Here is a 13150-nt window from a genome sequence, read left to right on the forward strand (position 1 = left end):
GTACATGCCACATCAGCAATCAACATTGGCTGCCCTGAATACACAGCTCTCTCTTCCAAGAGACAGCTCCAACGAGAGATGACATCCCTATTCCTGAAGTGGGCAGAGACACTAAAGCTACCTTGCAGAGCACAAGTCTGGGTGCTCTGGTTACCATATAGGTGGCACACAAAAATAACCCCCTCAAAATGAAACAGTCCCAACAGCACTCGATCTGCAAAGCCTGGGGGGTTATCTTTGACTCCTTGCTTTCCTCCTCTCCTTACCTCTGGGATTTAGTCAAACCACACTGCTTCACCGTCTAGAACAGATTTAAAATCCATGCGAAGTTATGGTACTTGAAAAATTTTAAACAGCTCCTTCTCCCAACTTCCCAGAGTCCCTGGCTTTTCCTATTCCCTTAGGATGCCTTTCCATCTCCTACCATTCACCCCAACATAAAAAGGCTGATCCAGCTCCCACTGAACTCATAGGAAGATGTTCACTGACTTCAACAGAAGCAGAATTGGGACTTCGCCTCCTTCCTAGATATTTCCCACAGTGCCAGGAACCCTTACTGTCCTTTCCCCACTCAAGACAACCGCATACATACAAATTGCAGCATCTGACAGTGTTTAAAAAGTATTTGGGCATTTTATTAACTAGATCATGTTAAAAAAAATTTAAAACCTAGAACTATCAGCTGTGTTTCTCTTTCTAGCAGAGAAGTCGAGACACGTTTTATGGGCATCAAGGACATTTTTTGCAAGTACACATAGGGAAAGTTAGATAAGCAGGCTACCAGTGGCAGTGTGGAATCAGAGGCCTCTCCTTCACCTCTGTTTTTTTTGCCCATGAAATCCCAATTTGCAAGCTAGGAAATGAATCACCCACATGACCCACCCACATGGGATTCAATCAATAGCCCGTCTAGTGTTTATGTCAACGGAACAGAGAGAGACACTCAGAAAAGGCAGAATGGAGCTGGCATTTCAGAGGGTCTTTTTTAGCTAATTCAGGAAGTTCAAAGCCAGATAATGGAACTCGGACACAATGAACCGCTGACGCTAAATATAAACCAACTCAGGGCAAGAACTTGAGCCTTTGCTTTACAATGAGCTGCAAGATGATCACTATCACGCCACCTTCTCAGTTAGAATAACTGAAAAGTTTATTGCCATTACTGAAGTCTGGAGGAGGGATTTATCAAAATTACCACAGGACCCTACACTACTGCCCACCTATGGTCCCCTGGGTTGGTGGAAATGGACTTAGAATGGAAATGAGAACTCAGCGCAAACTTTTCCATTCCTATTATGTCTATCTAGGCATTTACACTGTGTTCATCACTGTGACATGGACACATCTAATCACGGATTCAGTGCACTAATATCCCATGCATTGAACTGCCATTGACTTCCCTGGGAGTTCTAGGGGTACAAAAGCTGCAGTTATCAAGCCCAGAGTCTCCTCCCAACACGCTAATGGGCAAAGCTTGCCTTTCCCTAAACCAATCAGAACTGCAGGCTGGCATTTCAAACTTCTATTCACAAACACCAGGGTCTTTGATTTGCAAGTGGGAGGTCGCTTGGCTTAACTGAGAATGAAGAGGCAGTGTTTACAGGCAAATCTATCTATCAAGGCCCTCACTGTACTTCTATCACTGCAATATCTGCGTATCCTACCGAGCCACTTCAAGCAAGGACACCATTTTTATATGCTGGTAGAGGGAAAGTGAACTTCTCTACCAGAGTCTTTGGTACTAGAAGAGAACATGCAAGAAGGATTTGATATAAAAAATTAATAGAGAAGATACACCCTAGCCTAGATCTACACACTGGAAACTGCTTTGGGGAATCTTTTTCAGGCTAACTTCATGCTCTGGCTACTGATAAAACCAGATTGCATGTAAATATGGTGCTAGAAACAAGACTGGTACCATCACAGTAAAGTGTTATTAGTTTGGTGGAAAGTGAAACATTCAACGGGCATGTGCAGTTACTGTTCAACTCAGAGTCAATTGTCCTTCTGGCCTCACTACACCTGTTATGCAACAGCAAAGAAATTATTTCCTTACTCTCCAGCATGTACTTCTTGGCAATAGGCAAAGACAGCAGTCGGATGTGACCAACTAGGAAGCCCCAGCCATGGGCTCTGGAGAGTGTGGTTTCAGGTGGCGAAGGGCTATACGGCTGCATCATGAAGTACGCAGTTAGCAAGATTAACCCCAGGGTAAGCAGGCCCTGTGAGAGAAGACAGGCAAGTGATTAATTACACTGAAAGAAGAAGTCATCTTCAGAATGGAAACTTTCTCCATCCAGGTACGAAGAAGGGTTCTAGTGTCGGAGTTGTGTGTGTTTTAACTTCCGCTGAGACACCTCATTTAAACAGCAATGCTAGTTGCATACAGGTGTAGACTTCTCATTCATTTCCGTTCACTGGGGCTGTACAAGAATGAAGATAATTGGTATTTAAACAAACATCTGCAGACATGGGGGGTTGTTTAACACTTAAGTACCAACATTCTCCATCAGAAAAGCCAGGGATCTCCATGAACAATTCTAGACTCCTAGTCTCTTAGCAGATATTTTGCACTTCCGTAGCACCTTTTATGCAAGGATTTCAAAGCACTTTGCAAGCATTAACCAAGCCTCAAAACACTCTGGTGGAGTTACTTCATTGGTACAATCAGCCAAAATAAGCCCCAAAGAAATCATACTGAGTTGACAGAACTAGGAATACAAATCAGAAGACCCACAGTCTCACTATGTAGCATTGTGTATTCTTGGGAATGACAAAACTAGACTTCTTTTGATGACAAAAAATGCTCTAGAGTCAGTTGTAGAAGAGGACTATAAAATTATATCCAGTAGTATTTTTAATGTGAAATTTCTTATCATTGTAGCAAATATCTGACCACTCCCTACTGGAAATTGTCTCCTTTACCCACCCCCCTACCCAATAAACACTTTACTTTGAACCTATATAGCACTTTCCCACCATTAAACCTCTTGAGGGTGCATCTCCATTTTACAGATGAGAAAACAGATGCAGACAGGTGCAGGATCAATGGGGAGTCAATGTAGGGCTGGAAGAGATCTCACAAGGTCTAGTCCAGCCCCTGCGCTGAGGCAGGACCAAATAACCTCAACCACTGTAACACCTGTTCTTTAAAACCATCAATGAAGGGGATTCCACAACCTCCCTTGGAAGCCTATTTTACTCCTCAGGGAATTCTCTACCACTGCACAATGCAGAATTTTGCAAAATTCCCTGTTTTCCCTGCAGAATTGGGCCTACAGAGCTGCTGGCTGCCAAGATGGGCACCTGGATTCTGCAAAGCCCAGCTCGCAGTGAGCGGAACACCAAACCCGGCTGGGCTGGTGGCTGCTCGCTCTGCTTGATCCTCATTCTCCCAGGGACGGGAGAGGGACCCGAAGACCCAGCTCTGGCAAAGGGTGAGGAAGGGCAGGGCTGCACCATGTCCCCTGGCAGGACAATAAAGAAGCTGGGGGTAGTACAGGCTCTGGGGGTGCTGGTGTCTGGGCAGCGGGGTGCCCTGTGGCTAGGCTCTAGGGGGAGAAGGGTGCTGGTGTCTGGTCTCTGGGTGAACGGGATGCTGGTCTCTGGGCTGGGGGGTGCCCAGTGGATGGAATCTGGAGGGGAAGGAGGTGATAGTGTCAAGGCAGGGGTGCTCTGTGGCTGGGCTCTGCAGAGCCGGGGAGTGCCCCGCAGCTTGGCTCTGCGATGAGGGGGGTGCTGATGTCTGGGCGCCCCACAGAGTCCCCTCCAATTCTTTACAACTGGAACTGGGTTGTTGTTGTAAGGGTTTCTTTAACTCTCTACTCCTGGGGGAATCTTTTTTGCTGCTGTCTGTATTGTTGACATACTTACTGTATTTTGAAATCAGTTACCAAAATAATTGAAACTGGAGTGATTATATTGTGTTGTTTTGACAAATAAAATATGCAGAATTTTGCAAAATTTTTAATTTTTTGGTGCAGAATTCCCCCAGGAGTACTATTTGTGCTTAACTATTCTTATAGTTAGAAAGTGTTTCCTAATATCTAACCTAAATCTCTCTTACTACTGATGAAGCCCATTACTTCTTGTCCTACCTTCTGCAGATATGGAGATCAATCAATCACTGTCCTCTTAATAACAGCCCTTAACATATTTGAGGACTGTTATCAGGTCCTTCCCTTCACTCTTCTTTTCTCAAAAGTAAACATGCCAACGTGGGTTTTTTTTTTTTTTTAAATCTTTCCTCATAAGTCAGGTTTTCTAAACTTTTTAGCATGTTAGTTGCTCTCCTCTAGACTCTCTCCAATTGCCCACAACTTTTTTAAAATGTGGAACCCAGAATTAGACAGGGTACTCCAGCTGAGGCCTCGGTAGTGTCAAGTAGAACAGAACAATTACCTCCTGTGTTTTACATATGACATTCCTGTTAATACACCCCAGAATATTATCCTTTTTCACAGCTGCATCCCATTGTTGACTCCTAGTCACTCTGTGATCCACTATAACCCACAGATCCTTTCCAGCCGTACTGCCACCTAGCCAGTTATTCCCCATTGTGTAGTTATGCATTTGATTTTTTTCCTTCCTAAGTGAAGTACTTTGCACTTGTCTTTATTGAATTTCACCTTGTTGAATTCAGACCAATTCTCCAATTTAAGGTCATTTTGACTTACCTATCCTTCAAAGAGCTTGCAACGCTTTCAGCTTGGCGTCATCTGTAAATTTTATAAGCATACTCTCTACTCCATATTAATGAAAATATTGACTATTACTGGACCCAGGAAAGGCCCCTGCAGAACCCCACTAGTTATGTCCCCCAGATTTTCAGCAAACCATTGATCACTAGTCTTTGAAAAGAGTGTTTCAACCAGTTTGCACCCAGTTTATAGTAATTTAATCTAGACCAGTAATTCTCAACCAGAGGTACACATACCCCTGGGGATATGCAGAGGTCTTCAAGGGGGTACATCAACTCATCTAGATATTTGCCTTGTTTTACAACAGGCTACATAAAAAGCACTAGCAAAGTCAGTACAAACTACAATTTCATACAGACAATGACTTGTTTATACTGCTCTCTATACTATACACTGAAATGGAAGCACAGTATTTATATTCCAATTGCTTTATTGTATAATTATATGGTAAAAGTGAGAAAGTATGCAATGTTTCAGTAATAGCGTGCTGAGACTTTTGAGTTTTTATGTCTGATTTTGTAAGGAAGTAATTTTTAAGTGTGAAGTGAAACTTCGGGGTACATAAGACAAATCAGACTCCAGAAAGGGGTACAGTAATCTGTAAAGGCTGAGAGCCATTGATCTAGACCATACTTCCCTAGTTTGTTTATGAGAAAGTTATGTTGGGCTGTATCAAAAGCCTTACTAAAATCAAGATACATCATGTCTACAGCTTTCCTCTATCAAACTAGGCCAGTAACCCCGTCAAAGTTGGAAATTAGGTTGCTTTGGCATGATTTATTCTTAACAAATCCATGCTGGCTATTACTTACGACTCTATCAGCCTCTAGGTGCTTACAAATTGATTGTTTAACAATTTATTCCAGTATGTTTCCAGGTATCGAAGTTAGGCTGACTGGTTGATAATTCCCTGCGTCCTCTTTGTTCCCCCTTTTAAAGATGAGTACTATGTTTTCCCTCCTCCACTCGGACCTCACCCATCCCCCATGAATTCTCAATAATAATGGCTAATGGTTCCGAGATTGCTTCAGTTAGTTCCTTAAATACCCTAGGATGCATTTCATCAGTTCATCAATTCATCAACTAGAATACGTCTAACTTATCTGAATACATCTATTATCCATTCCTTCTTCCTTGTTGTGAATATTAATTGCCTTAAGAATCTGATTACAATTTACTTTAGTGAAGACTGAAGCAAAACAGGCATTAAACCTGCTAGCCTTCTTGATGATATCCATCATTAGAAGACCTACACTTCTCTTTGTCCTTCTCTTGCTTCTAATGTATTTATAGAACCTCTTCTTACTGCCTTTTATGTCCCTTGCTGGGGGACATTTTGTGCCATAGCCTTTCTGATTTTATCCCTACATCCTTGTGCTATTCTCCCATACTCCTCCTTAGCAATCTGTCCGTGTTCCCACTTTTTGTAGGATTCTTTTTTGATTTTCAGGTCATTAAAGAGCTCCTGATAGAGCCACACTGGCCTCTTAGTATTCTTCCTGTCTTTCCTTCTCATTGGGATAGTTTCCCAATTGTGCCTTTATTATTTAATCATGGGGAAATACAAGCCTCAGATGCCATTATGTAGAGGAAGAACGTCAAATCCTCAAAAGGCACGTATGTATAAGTGTCAACATCTCCTATCCCTGCAGGTCAGAAAGATGGCTTACCTTGTAGAGAGCCATCAAGAGAGGGTACTGGGGGGGTCCCCTTTGGGGCTCATTCTTTTCCAAGAGCTGCTTGACAAACTTCTCAATGGCTTTTTCTGACATTCCACATTGGTGTCCAGTCTGCCTCACCAGGTCAATGGTCTCCGAAAGCTTGTCATAAATGCTGAGCTCACTGGCAGAAAGCTCCATGGCCACCAGTGAAAAATCCCTGCGAGGGGATTGAACACAGTCAAGCAACAAGAAACCTTCAAAAGCTCCCCATCACCACACACACACACACAGAGCCCAAGGCCACCCTCCACAGAACAGTGCACATCCTCAAGGTTTTAAATGAGAAAGGAAGGCAGCACAGCTGCAAAGCCGGTTGTCACCAAAGAAAGAGAGAGTTCATTCAAACATAAAGGGAGTTCATCTGAGAGCAGTTAGCTGCAGCCCTAAGCTCCTTTGCTGCATCTGTGTCTCCTACAGATCATAAGAAAGAAGAAACTACAGCCTTATGGGTCATGAGATTTAATAAGGATACTAGGCAGAAAATGGAGATAAAAGGCCAGATCCTCAGCTGGTGTAAACGGATATAGCTTCACTGAAATCCATAGAGCTACATCCATTTACCCAAGCTGAAGATCTGGCCCATAAAACGTACTGCTCATTGAAGGTCACTGTCAACCTTGGAATATGGAAGACAATAAGCATGTGCATTGGCCACGCTTTCTTCTGTTATAGCTTTAGTGAGTCACTTATTTTAACCAAGCACATCTTTTGTTCATTAAATCCCTTGTCCCTCTGTCCTCTTCCTTGTTAAAAATAAGTAGCACAGGTGAGCGGAGGGTCACGATTTTACTATTTAAATTCTTGCAATTTAATTCCAAGGCCAGCTCATTGTTGGGTATTAGCAATACGATATGTGCTAGCTGCAAGCAGGAAGAGTTCACAGTACTAGGCTCTTCCTTTACGTTTCCTTGCAAGTGATTCACACATATGGCATCTCTATACAATCAAGTACTACAGCGAGAGACTCCTTGCAAATACAAGAAAGAGACAAAATGGCTTTTGAGGGCAAAAACAACCAGGAGTTCGGTGGCAGGTGCCACCGGACTCCTCGTTGTTTTTGCGGATACAGACTAACACGACTACCCCTCTGATACCTTTGAGGGCAAATTATTCCCGACCATGGAGTTTAAGCGGGGAAGTTTGTGACATATACAAATCATATGCTACCACTGAAAACTTTTCACATGAGGACCAGCAGGATGTGTGATGAACAGTGATGAACAGCAGGATACGTGAAGGAAATTTATTCCCACAACACTGCCCCTGTCTTTCACAATAGCCGAGCCTTATAACATAAAGATATTAATTATTTGTATTACCCAGTACTTAGGATCCCTAGTCATGGATCGGGACTCCACTGTACTGGACACTGTACAATGGGGATGGGCTGTAGAAAGACATAAGGAAATAACCCATTTGAGACTGTAACTGTTCCATCATTAGAGACTCACATAAAAACTTATGAATATCCTGCACTGGAGGGGAGGGGACTGGATATAGGGCCTTCCCCTAGCTCTTAATTCTGAGCTTGGAAAATTCTATTATCCACTAGACTAGGGCAACCAAAAATCTATTTAGAGAGAGGAAGTTTAATCACATACAGCCCAGCACGGAGGGTGCTTTCCCGCATGTGAAAATCCTAGGTGTACAGATTTTTCAGGCTCACTCCAAGCTGAGAACAGAAACAGGGCTCCTGCCTCACTTTTGTTCTCAACACCACCCAACTGCAGGAGTGGATAGCTTGTCCACCAAGTCATGAAATTCCTCCTCTGGCTCCGCTCTGCCTGATACACTCCCTACAGCATTATTATGAGACCAGTGTACATGGCTAATTATACACGTATTCGCTGACCAATCGCTCAACTCATCCGGTATTTTAAAAACCACAGATCAATTCGGCAGCTTGTCCTGGAGGGCGCAAAGGGCAGTACAACACACAGTGAAAAATATTTTACATAGCAACTCATTTTTGCTAATCCTCCCCCCACAATAAAAAGAAAGATTCAAGAAATCACGTTTCCTTGTTAGGCAACCAAATTTGAAATCTGGTTGTCCTTAAAGAAGTCATCTGAAAATTATGCTTCCTAGCCTTCCAGCTTTAGCAATTAACTAGAACCAAGTGATGACATTTCTACCCTCCATTCCTGCAATATCAGAAACACTAACAAGCAATCTAAAAAAAAAAAAGATGGAATGGGATATATGCCACTTTGCTCTGCTTCTTGTCTTATTCCAGTCTTTATTCCTCATGCTAATTTATGACCTGACCAGGCAAATGCTTACTACAAGATGTAATTAGTTCTTACTTTTATGAGTAGCGCCATTGAGTAGTAAGCATTCTGGGTGGGATTTCCATAGGTATTTAGGTGCCTCACTCCCATTGATTTCATGGGAGTTAGGAGCCTAAGCACCTTTGTGAATCCCACCGTACATCCAGGAGCTAGCATGGGGAAGATTGGATTATAGAGTGCAAGCTCTCTAGGAAAGGTACCTTTTCTACCTATGTACTAGATGCTTTACAAACAACTGGCTCTATAAAAATAATATTATTGTACTGACTCTTGCATTTATATAACACACTGATTCACAAAATAAGCAATAGCCAGAGCATCTGCAGAAAATTAAACGGTCTTTGCTCAACTTTAATGATTGTTCTAGTTGCCTTGACACTGGAACCGCAAGCGATGTACTAAATGGATTGAAAGGTCGTTGAGCTTCTCTGTAGCTCCTGTATAGCTCTTTGTATCATTTGCTGAAATGCCAGAGCTCAATCCTGCGAGCCCTCCACATAAAGAATTCCAGTGAATTCAATGAAATCTGTGCACAAAGAGCTTGCAGAATTGAGCGCTTGTTTTGTAGCTGCTGACAGCAATTCCATGCAGCAGCTCATGACAGATATCCTTACAGTAAGTGTCACATAGCGCAAGTTTTCTCCTTTCCCTAGTAGCAGAAGCTCATCAGTGTCAAAAATACTGAGATATGTCCTAAGACTAGCCCCCCCATATGAGTATCCACTATTAGGGAGCATAATTGAAGAAGACACCTACAAATCACATACTAGTATTGAAAACCTTTCACATTTCCTTAGCAAAGTCAACAGTAATCTGTGTTCCCTACTGGAAAATAAAATACTTGTCTAACATTGTTTTAAAAATAAACAATGCCTTAAAAAATATCCATTATTTACTTTCAGATCAATGCAACATGATTTATGAAATAAGAATGACAGACTAACTCTTCTACTTAGTTGCTATATACATGTAGGAAATAAATCTTCTATATCTTATACGGCTAAGCCTACTAGAGAAATAACAGTCTTTACGTTTTGTTTCTGGCTTTTATTTATTGGAAAGCCATCAGGGTTACTATTATTAATTATTACTATTATTTAATACTTATTTATGGTAGCGAGCCAGTGAGAATCAGGGACCTAAACTAACTAAACTGAAGAATTTATAGTTTAAAGCCCCAATCCTGCAAACACTTATGTATGAGATTAAAGTGATTCACACGCAGGTATTGTCAGGATTAGAGGTCTGCTCAGGCCTAACTTTAAAGCCGGACCAGGACTCAAACCCGAGCGGAGGACAACTGACCTAAACCCAACCTGAGAGTGTGGAGAGGTTTTCAGACCTGAACCCGACATTTCACCTTGAGCTTGGGGCTTGGCCTGGTAGCAGCTTCCCACTCCCTATGCCTGGTGCCAGCAATCCATCTCTGGCCACCTCCTGCAGCAGGAGAGGGGGTGTGACTTGTCAGCACACAAGAGCAGCAGCATACGCAGCAGCGCACTGATGTGGCGGCCAACAGGAGTGAGGTACACAGTAGAACAACGCGTCAAGCCCATAGTCAGGAAAAGGTGATCAGAGATGACCAGACCTGAGCCAGACAGTTGCAGTCAGGTCCCGTCAGGTTCGGGTTGGGTTGCAAGGTTCTATTCAGGATCATGCCCTTAGGTTCCAATCCTGAAAACATTTAAACATCTGCTCAACTTCATGCATGTGAGCAGTCCCACTGACTTCAACGTGAACGCTCGTGCTGAAAGTTAAGCGTGTGCATAAGTGTTTGCAGAAACTGGGCTAAAGTGGCAATCTATTTTAAAACAGATGTTATTGGATTAAAAATCATTTTTAAAAGACAAGTATCAGGGGGTAGCTGCGTTAGTCTGTATCCACAAAAACAACAAGGAGTCCGGTGGCACCTTAAAGACTAACAGATTTATTTGGGCATAAGCTTTCGTGGGTAAGAAGTGGGTTTTTTACCCATGAAAGCTTATGCCCAAATAAATCTATTAGTCCTTAAGGTGCCACCAGACTCCTCATTGTTTTTTTTAAAAGACAAGTTTCCTCACCTACATTACTAATAAGACCCAAGATTGTTAAAGCTGAACAAATTTTAAAAATCAAATTTACATTTCACCATTTATGCTGTCAGTTTCCCATCTGTGCCTCACTCTGCATGAGCAATAGAAAAAGAAAGCTAGACCCCATCCTGCACCTGAGTCCGCACAGAGCCCAGTTTAAGACCATGGGGCTTTGCATGGGGGCAGGGATCCAATTGCAGCATCAGAGCCCTTGTGAGCATTTGGCTCTCATGCAATAGCATGCTGGATTGCAAAACACGACAGCAATATGCTGAAAGGCCAAAAACAAAAAACCTAAATATTTGCCTTCAAATTTTGTTCCTTAATTAGATTACTTCTGCTGACACCAGGTTTGCTAGAAATTTTGTATTTTGGTACAATACTGAAATTTTGGACCTTTGTTGCCTGAGGGTACCCCATTTAAGGGATCACTTCCCCCCCACCCCAGAGCTGCAGTGCAAACACTTGCAGGTTGGTTTGTTATTGCACTAAGGCCAAGGCCTTTTCTCTGCTCCGCACTTCTCATTTTTCCACAGTTGGAGCGCAGCAGGGCTAAGAAGGGAACTAGGACACCCAGCAGCTGGTGCAAGGGCACATGGGCTCCCTGACTGGGATTTGCAGCAAAGGGGCAGGGTGCCCTGGGAATCCGTCTGTACCTCCACTGGCCCAGGTGCACCTGGGCCATCAGGCTCACCCCTCTGCCCTGCCCCCAGCACCTTCACACCCCCCCCCACCCAGGCGCTTCCCGCTTTCTCTCCTCCCCCTTCACTATCCCCATTGCCCTCCCTTGCCCCCTCCAGTAACCCCACCCCTCTGATGCCCCCTTCCCTCCTGCCTCTCTCCATGTCTCGTTACCACCATCCTCGCTCCTGTCCCATCCCCCTTCCTGCCCCATCCCCTCTGCCCCAGTACCCCTCTCCTCTGCCCCAGTACCCCTCCCCTCTGCCCCTTCCCCCTCCTGCCCCAGTACCCCTCCCCTCTGCTCCTTCCCCCTCCTGCCCCAGCACCCCTCCCCTCTGCCCCAGTACCCCTCCCCTCTGCCCCAGTACCCCTCCCCTCTGCCCCAGTACCCCTCCCCTCTGCCCCAGTACCCCTCCCCTCTGCCCCATCCCTCCTCCTGCCCCAGTACCCCTCCCCTCTGCCCCATCCCTCCTCCTGCCCCAGTACCCCTCCCCTCTGCCCCATCCCTCCTCCTGCCCCAGTACCCCTCCCCTCTGCCCCAGTACCCCTCTCCTCTGCCCCTTCCCCCTCCTGCCCCAGTACCCCTCCCCTCTGCCCCAGTACCCCTCTCCTCTGCCCCTTCCCCCTCCTGCCCCAGTACCCCTCCCCTCCTGCCCCAGTACCCCTCTCCTCTGCCCCATCCCTCCTCCTGCCCCAGTACCCCTCTCCTCTGCCCCAGTACCCCTCCCCTCCTGCCCCTTCCCCCTCCTGCCCCAGTACCCCTCCCCTCTGCCCCAGTACCCCTCCCCTCTGCCCCAGTACTCCTCCCCTCTGCCCCTTCCCCCTCCTGCCCCAGTACCCCTCCCCTCCTGCCCCAGTACCCCTCTCCTCTGCCCCATCCCTCCTCCTGCCCCAGTACCCCTCTCCTCTGCCCCTTCCCCCTCCTGCCCCAGTACCCCTCTCCTCTGCCCCAGTACCCCTCCCCTCCTGCCCCTTCCCCCTCCTGCCCCAGTACCCCTCCCCTCTGCCCCAGTACTCCTCCCCTCTGCCCCTTCCCCCTCCTGCCCCAGTACCCCTCCCCTCTGCCCCTTCCTGCCCCTCTGCCTCCTGACCCCGCCCGGGGCGCTCCCCTTCTGCCCCCCATGGCCCCGTGACCCCTCACCCCATCCACGCTCAGGCCCGGGTGCTCCTGCCTCCGCCCGGCTGGGGGGACCCGCCCAGCGCTTCCTGCTTCCTGCTGCCGAGGCCGCCGATTGGCCGGGAGCCGGGCGCGAGGAGCTGCGCAGCGCCGCCAAGGCTGCCCCGCCCCCCGCCCCCCGCCCCCCAGGGCCCCGCCCCCACTGCGCCCTCAGCCCCGCCCCCACCGCGCCTCCCGGCCTCTGCCCCGCCCCCACCACGCCGCACTTGCCCTGGCCCCGCTGCTGGCCCCGACCCCTGCGTCGCCCCAGCGCCCCCCCCCCGCGCCCCTCAGTCCCACCCCTACCACACCCAGGCCCTCGCCCCACTGCCCCCTCTCGCCCCACTGCCCCGCGACACCCCTTCCCCACCGCGCCCTCTGCCCCACTGCACCCCGCCCCGCGACACCCCTTCCCCACCGCGCCCTCTGCCCCACTGCACCCCGCCCCGCGACACCCCTTCCCCACCGCACCCTCTGCCCCACTGCACCCCGCCCCGTGACACCCCTTCCCCACCGCGCCCTCTGCCCC

General features: G+C 46.7%; 1 protein-coding gene across 4 annotated transcripts in view; it reads right to left on the bottom strand.

The window, feature by feature from the left end:
• The window catches only part of C21H6orf89 (chromosome 21 C6orf89 homolog), a 34171-nt gene extending 21484 nt beyond the window's left edge, over positions 1-12687 (bottom strand). Inside the window, exons 1-4 of one of the 4 annotated variants that reach the window (XM_073319499.1) lie at positions 10073-10258; positions 7741-7808; positions 6371-6578; positions 2057-2222 (exon numbers count right to left, since the gene is read on the bottom strand). In XM_073319499.1, the coding sequence (XP_073175600.1) occupies positions 2057-2222; positions 6371-6559 (355 nt within the window). In that variant the 5' untranslated portion in view covers positions 6560-6578; positions 7741-7808; positions 10073-10258. Of the gene's footprint in view, positions 1-2056; positions 2223-6370; positions 6579-7740; positions 7809-10072; positions 10259-10300; positions 10609-12606 lie in introns of those variants that run through there. The other 3 variants (XM_073319498.1, XM_073319500.1, XM_073319501.1) reach the window with 3 other exon arrangements.
• Between the last annotated feature and the right edge of the window lie 463 nt (positions 12688-13150).

Source organism: Lepidochelys kempii, chromosome 21, assembly GCF_965140265.1.
Source record: "Lepidochelys kempii isolate rLepKem1 chromosome 21, rLepKem1.hap2, whole genome shotgun sequence".
In the NCBI taxonomy this organism is placed as follows: Eukaryota; Metazoa; Chordata; order Testudines; family Cheloniidae; genus Lepidochelys; species Lepidochelys kempii.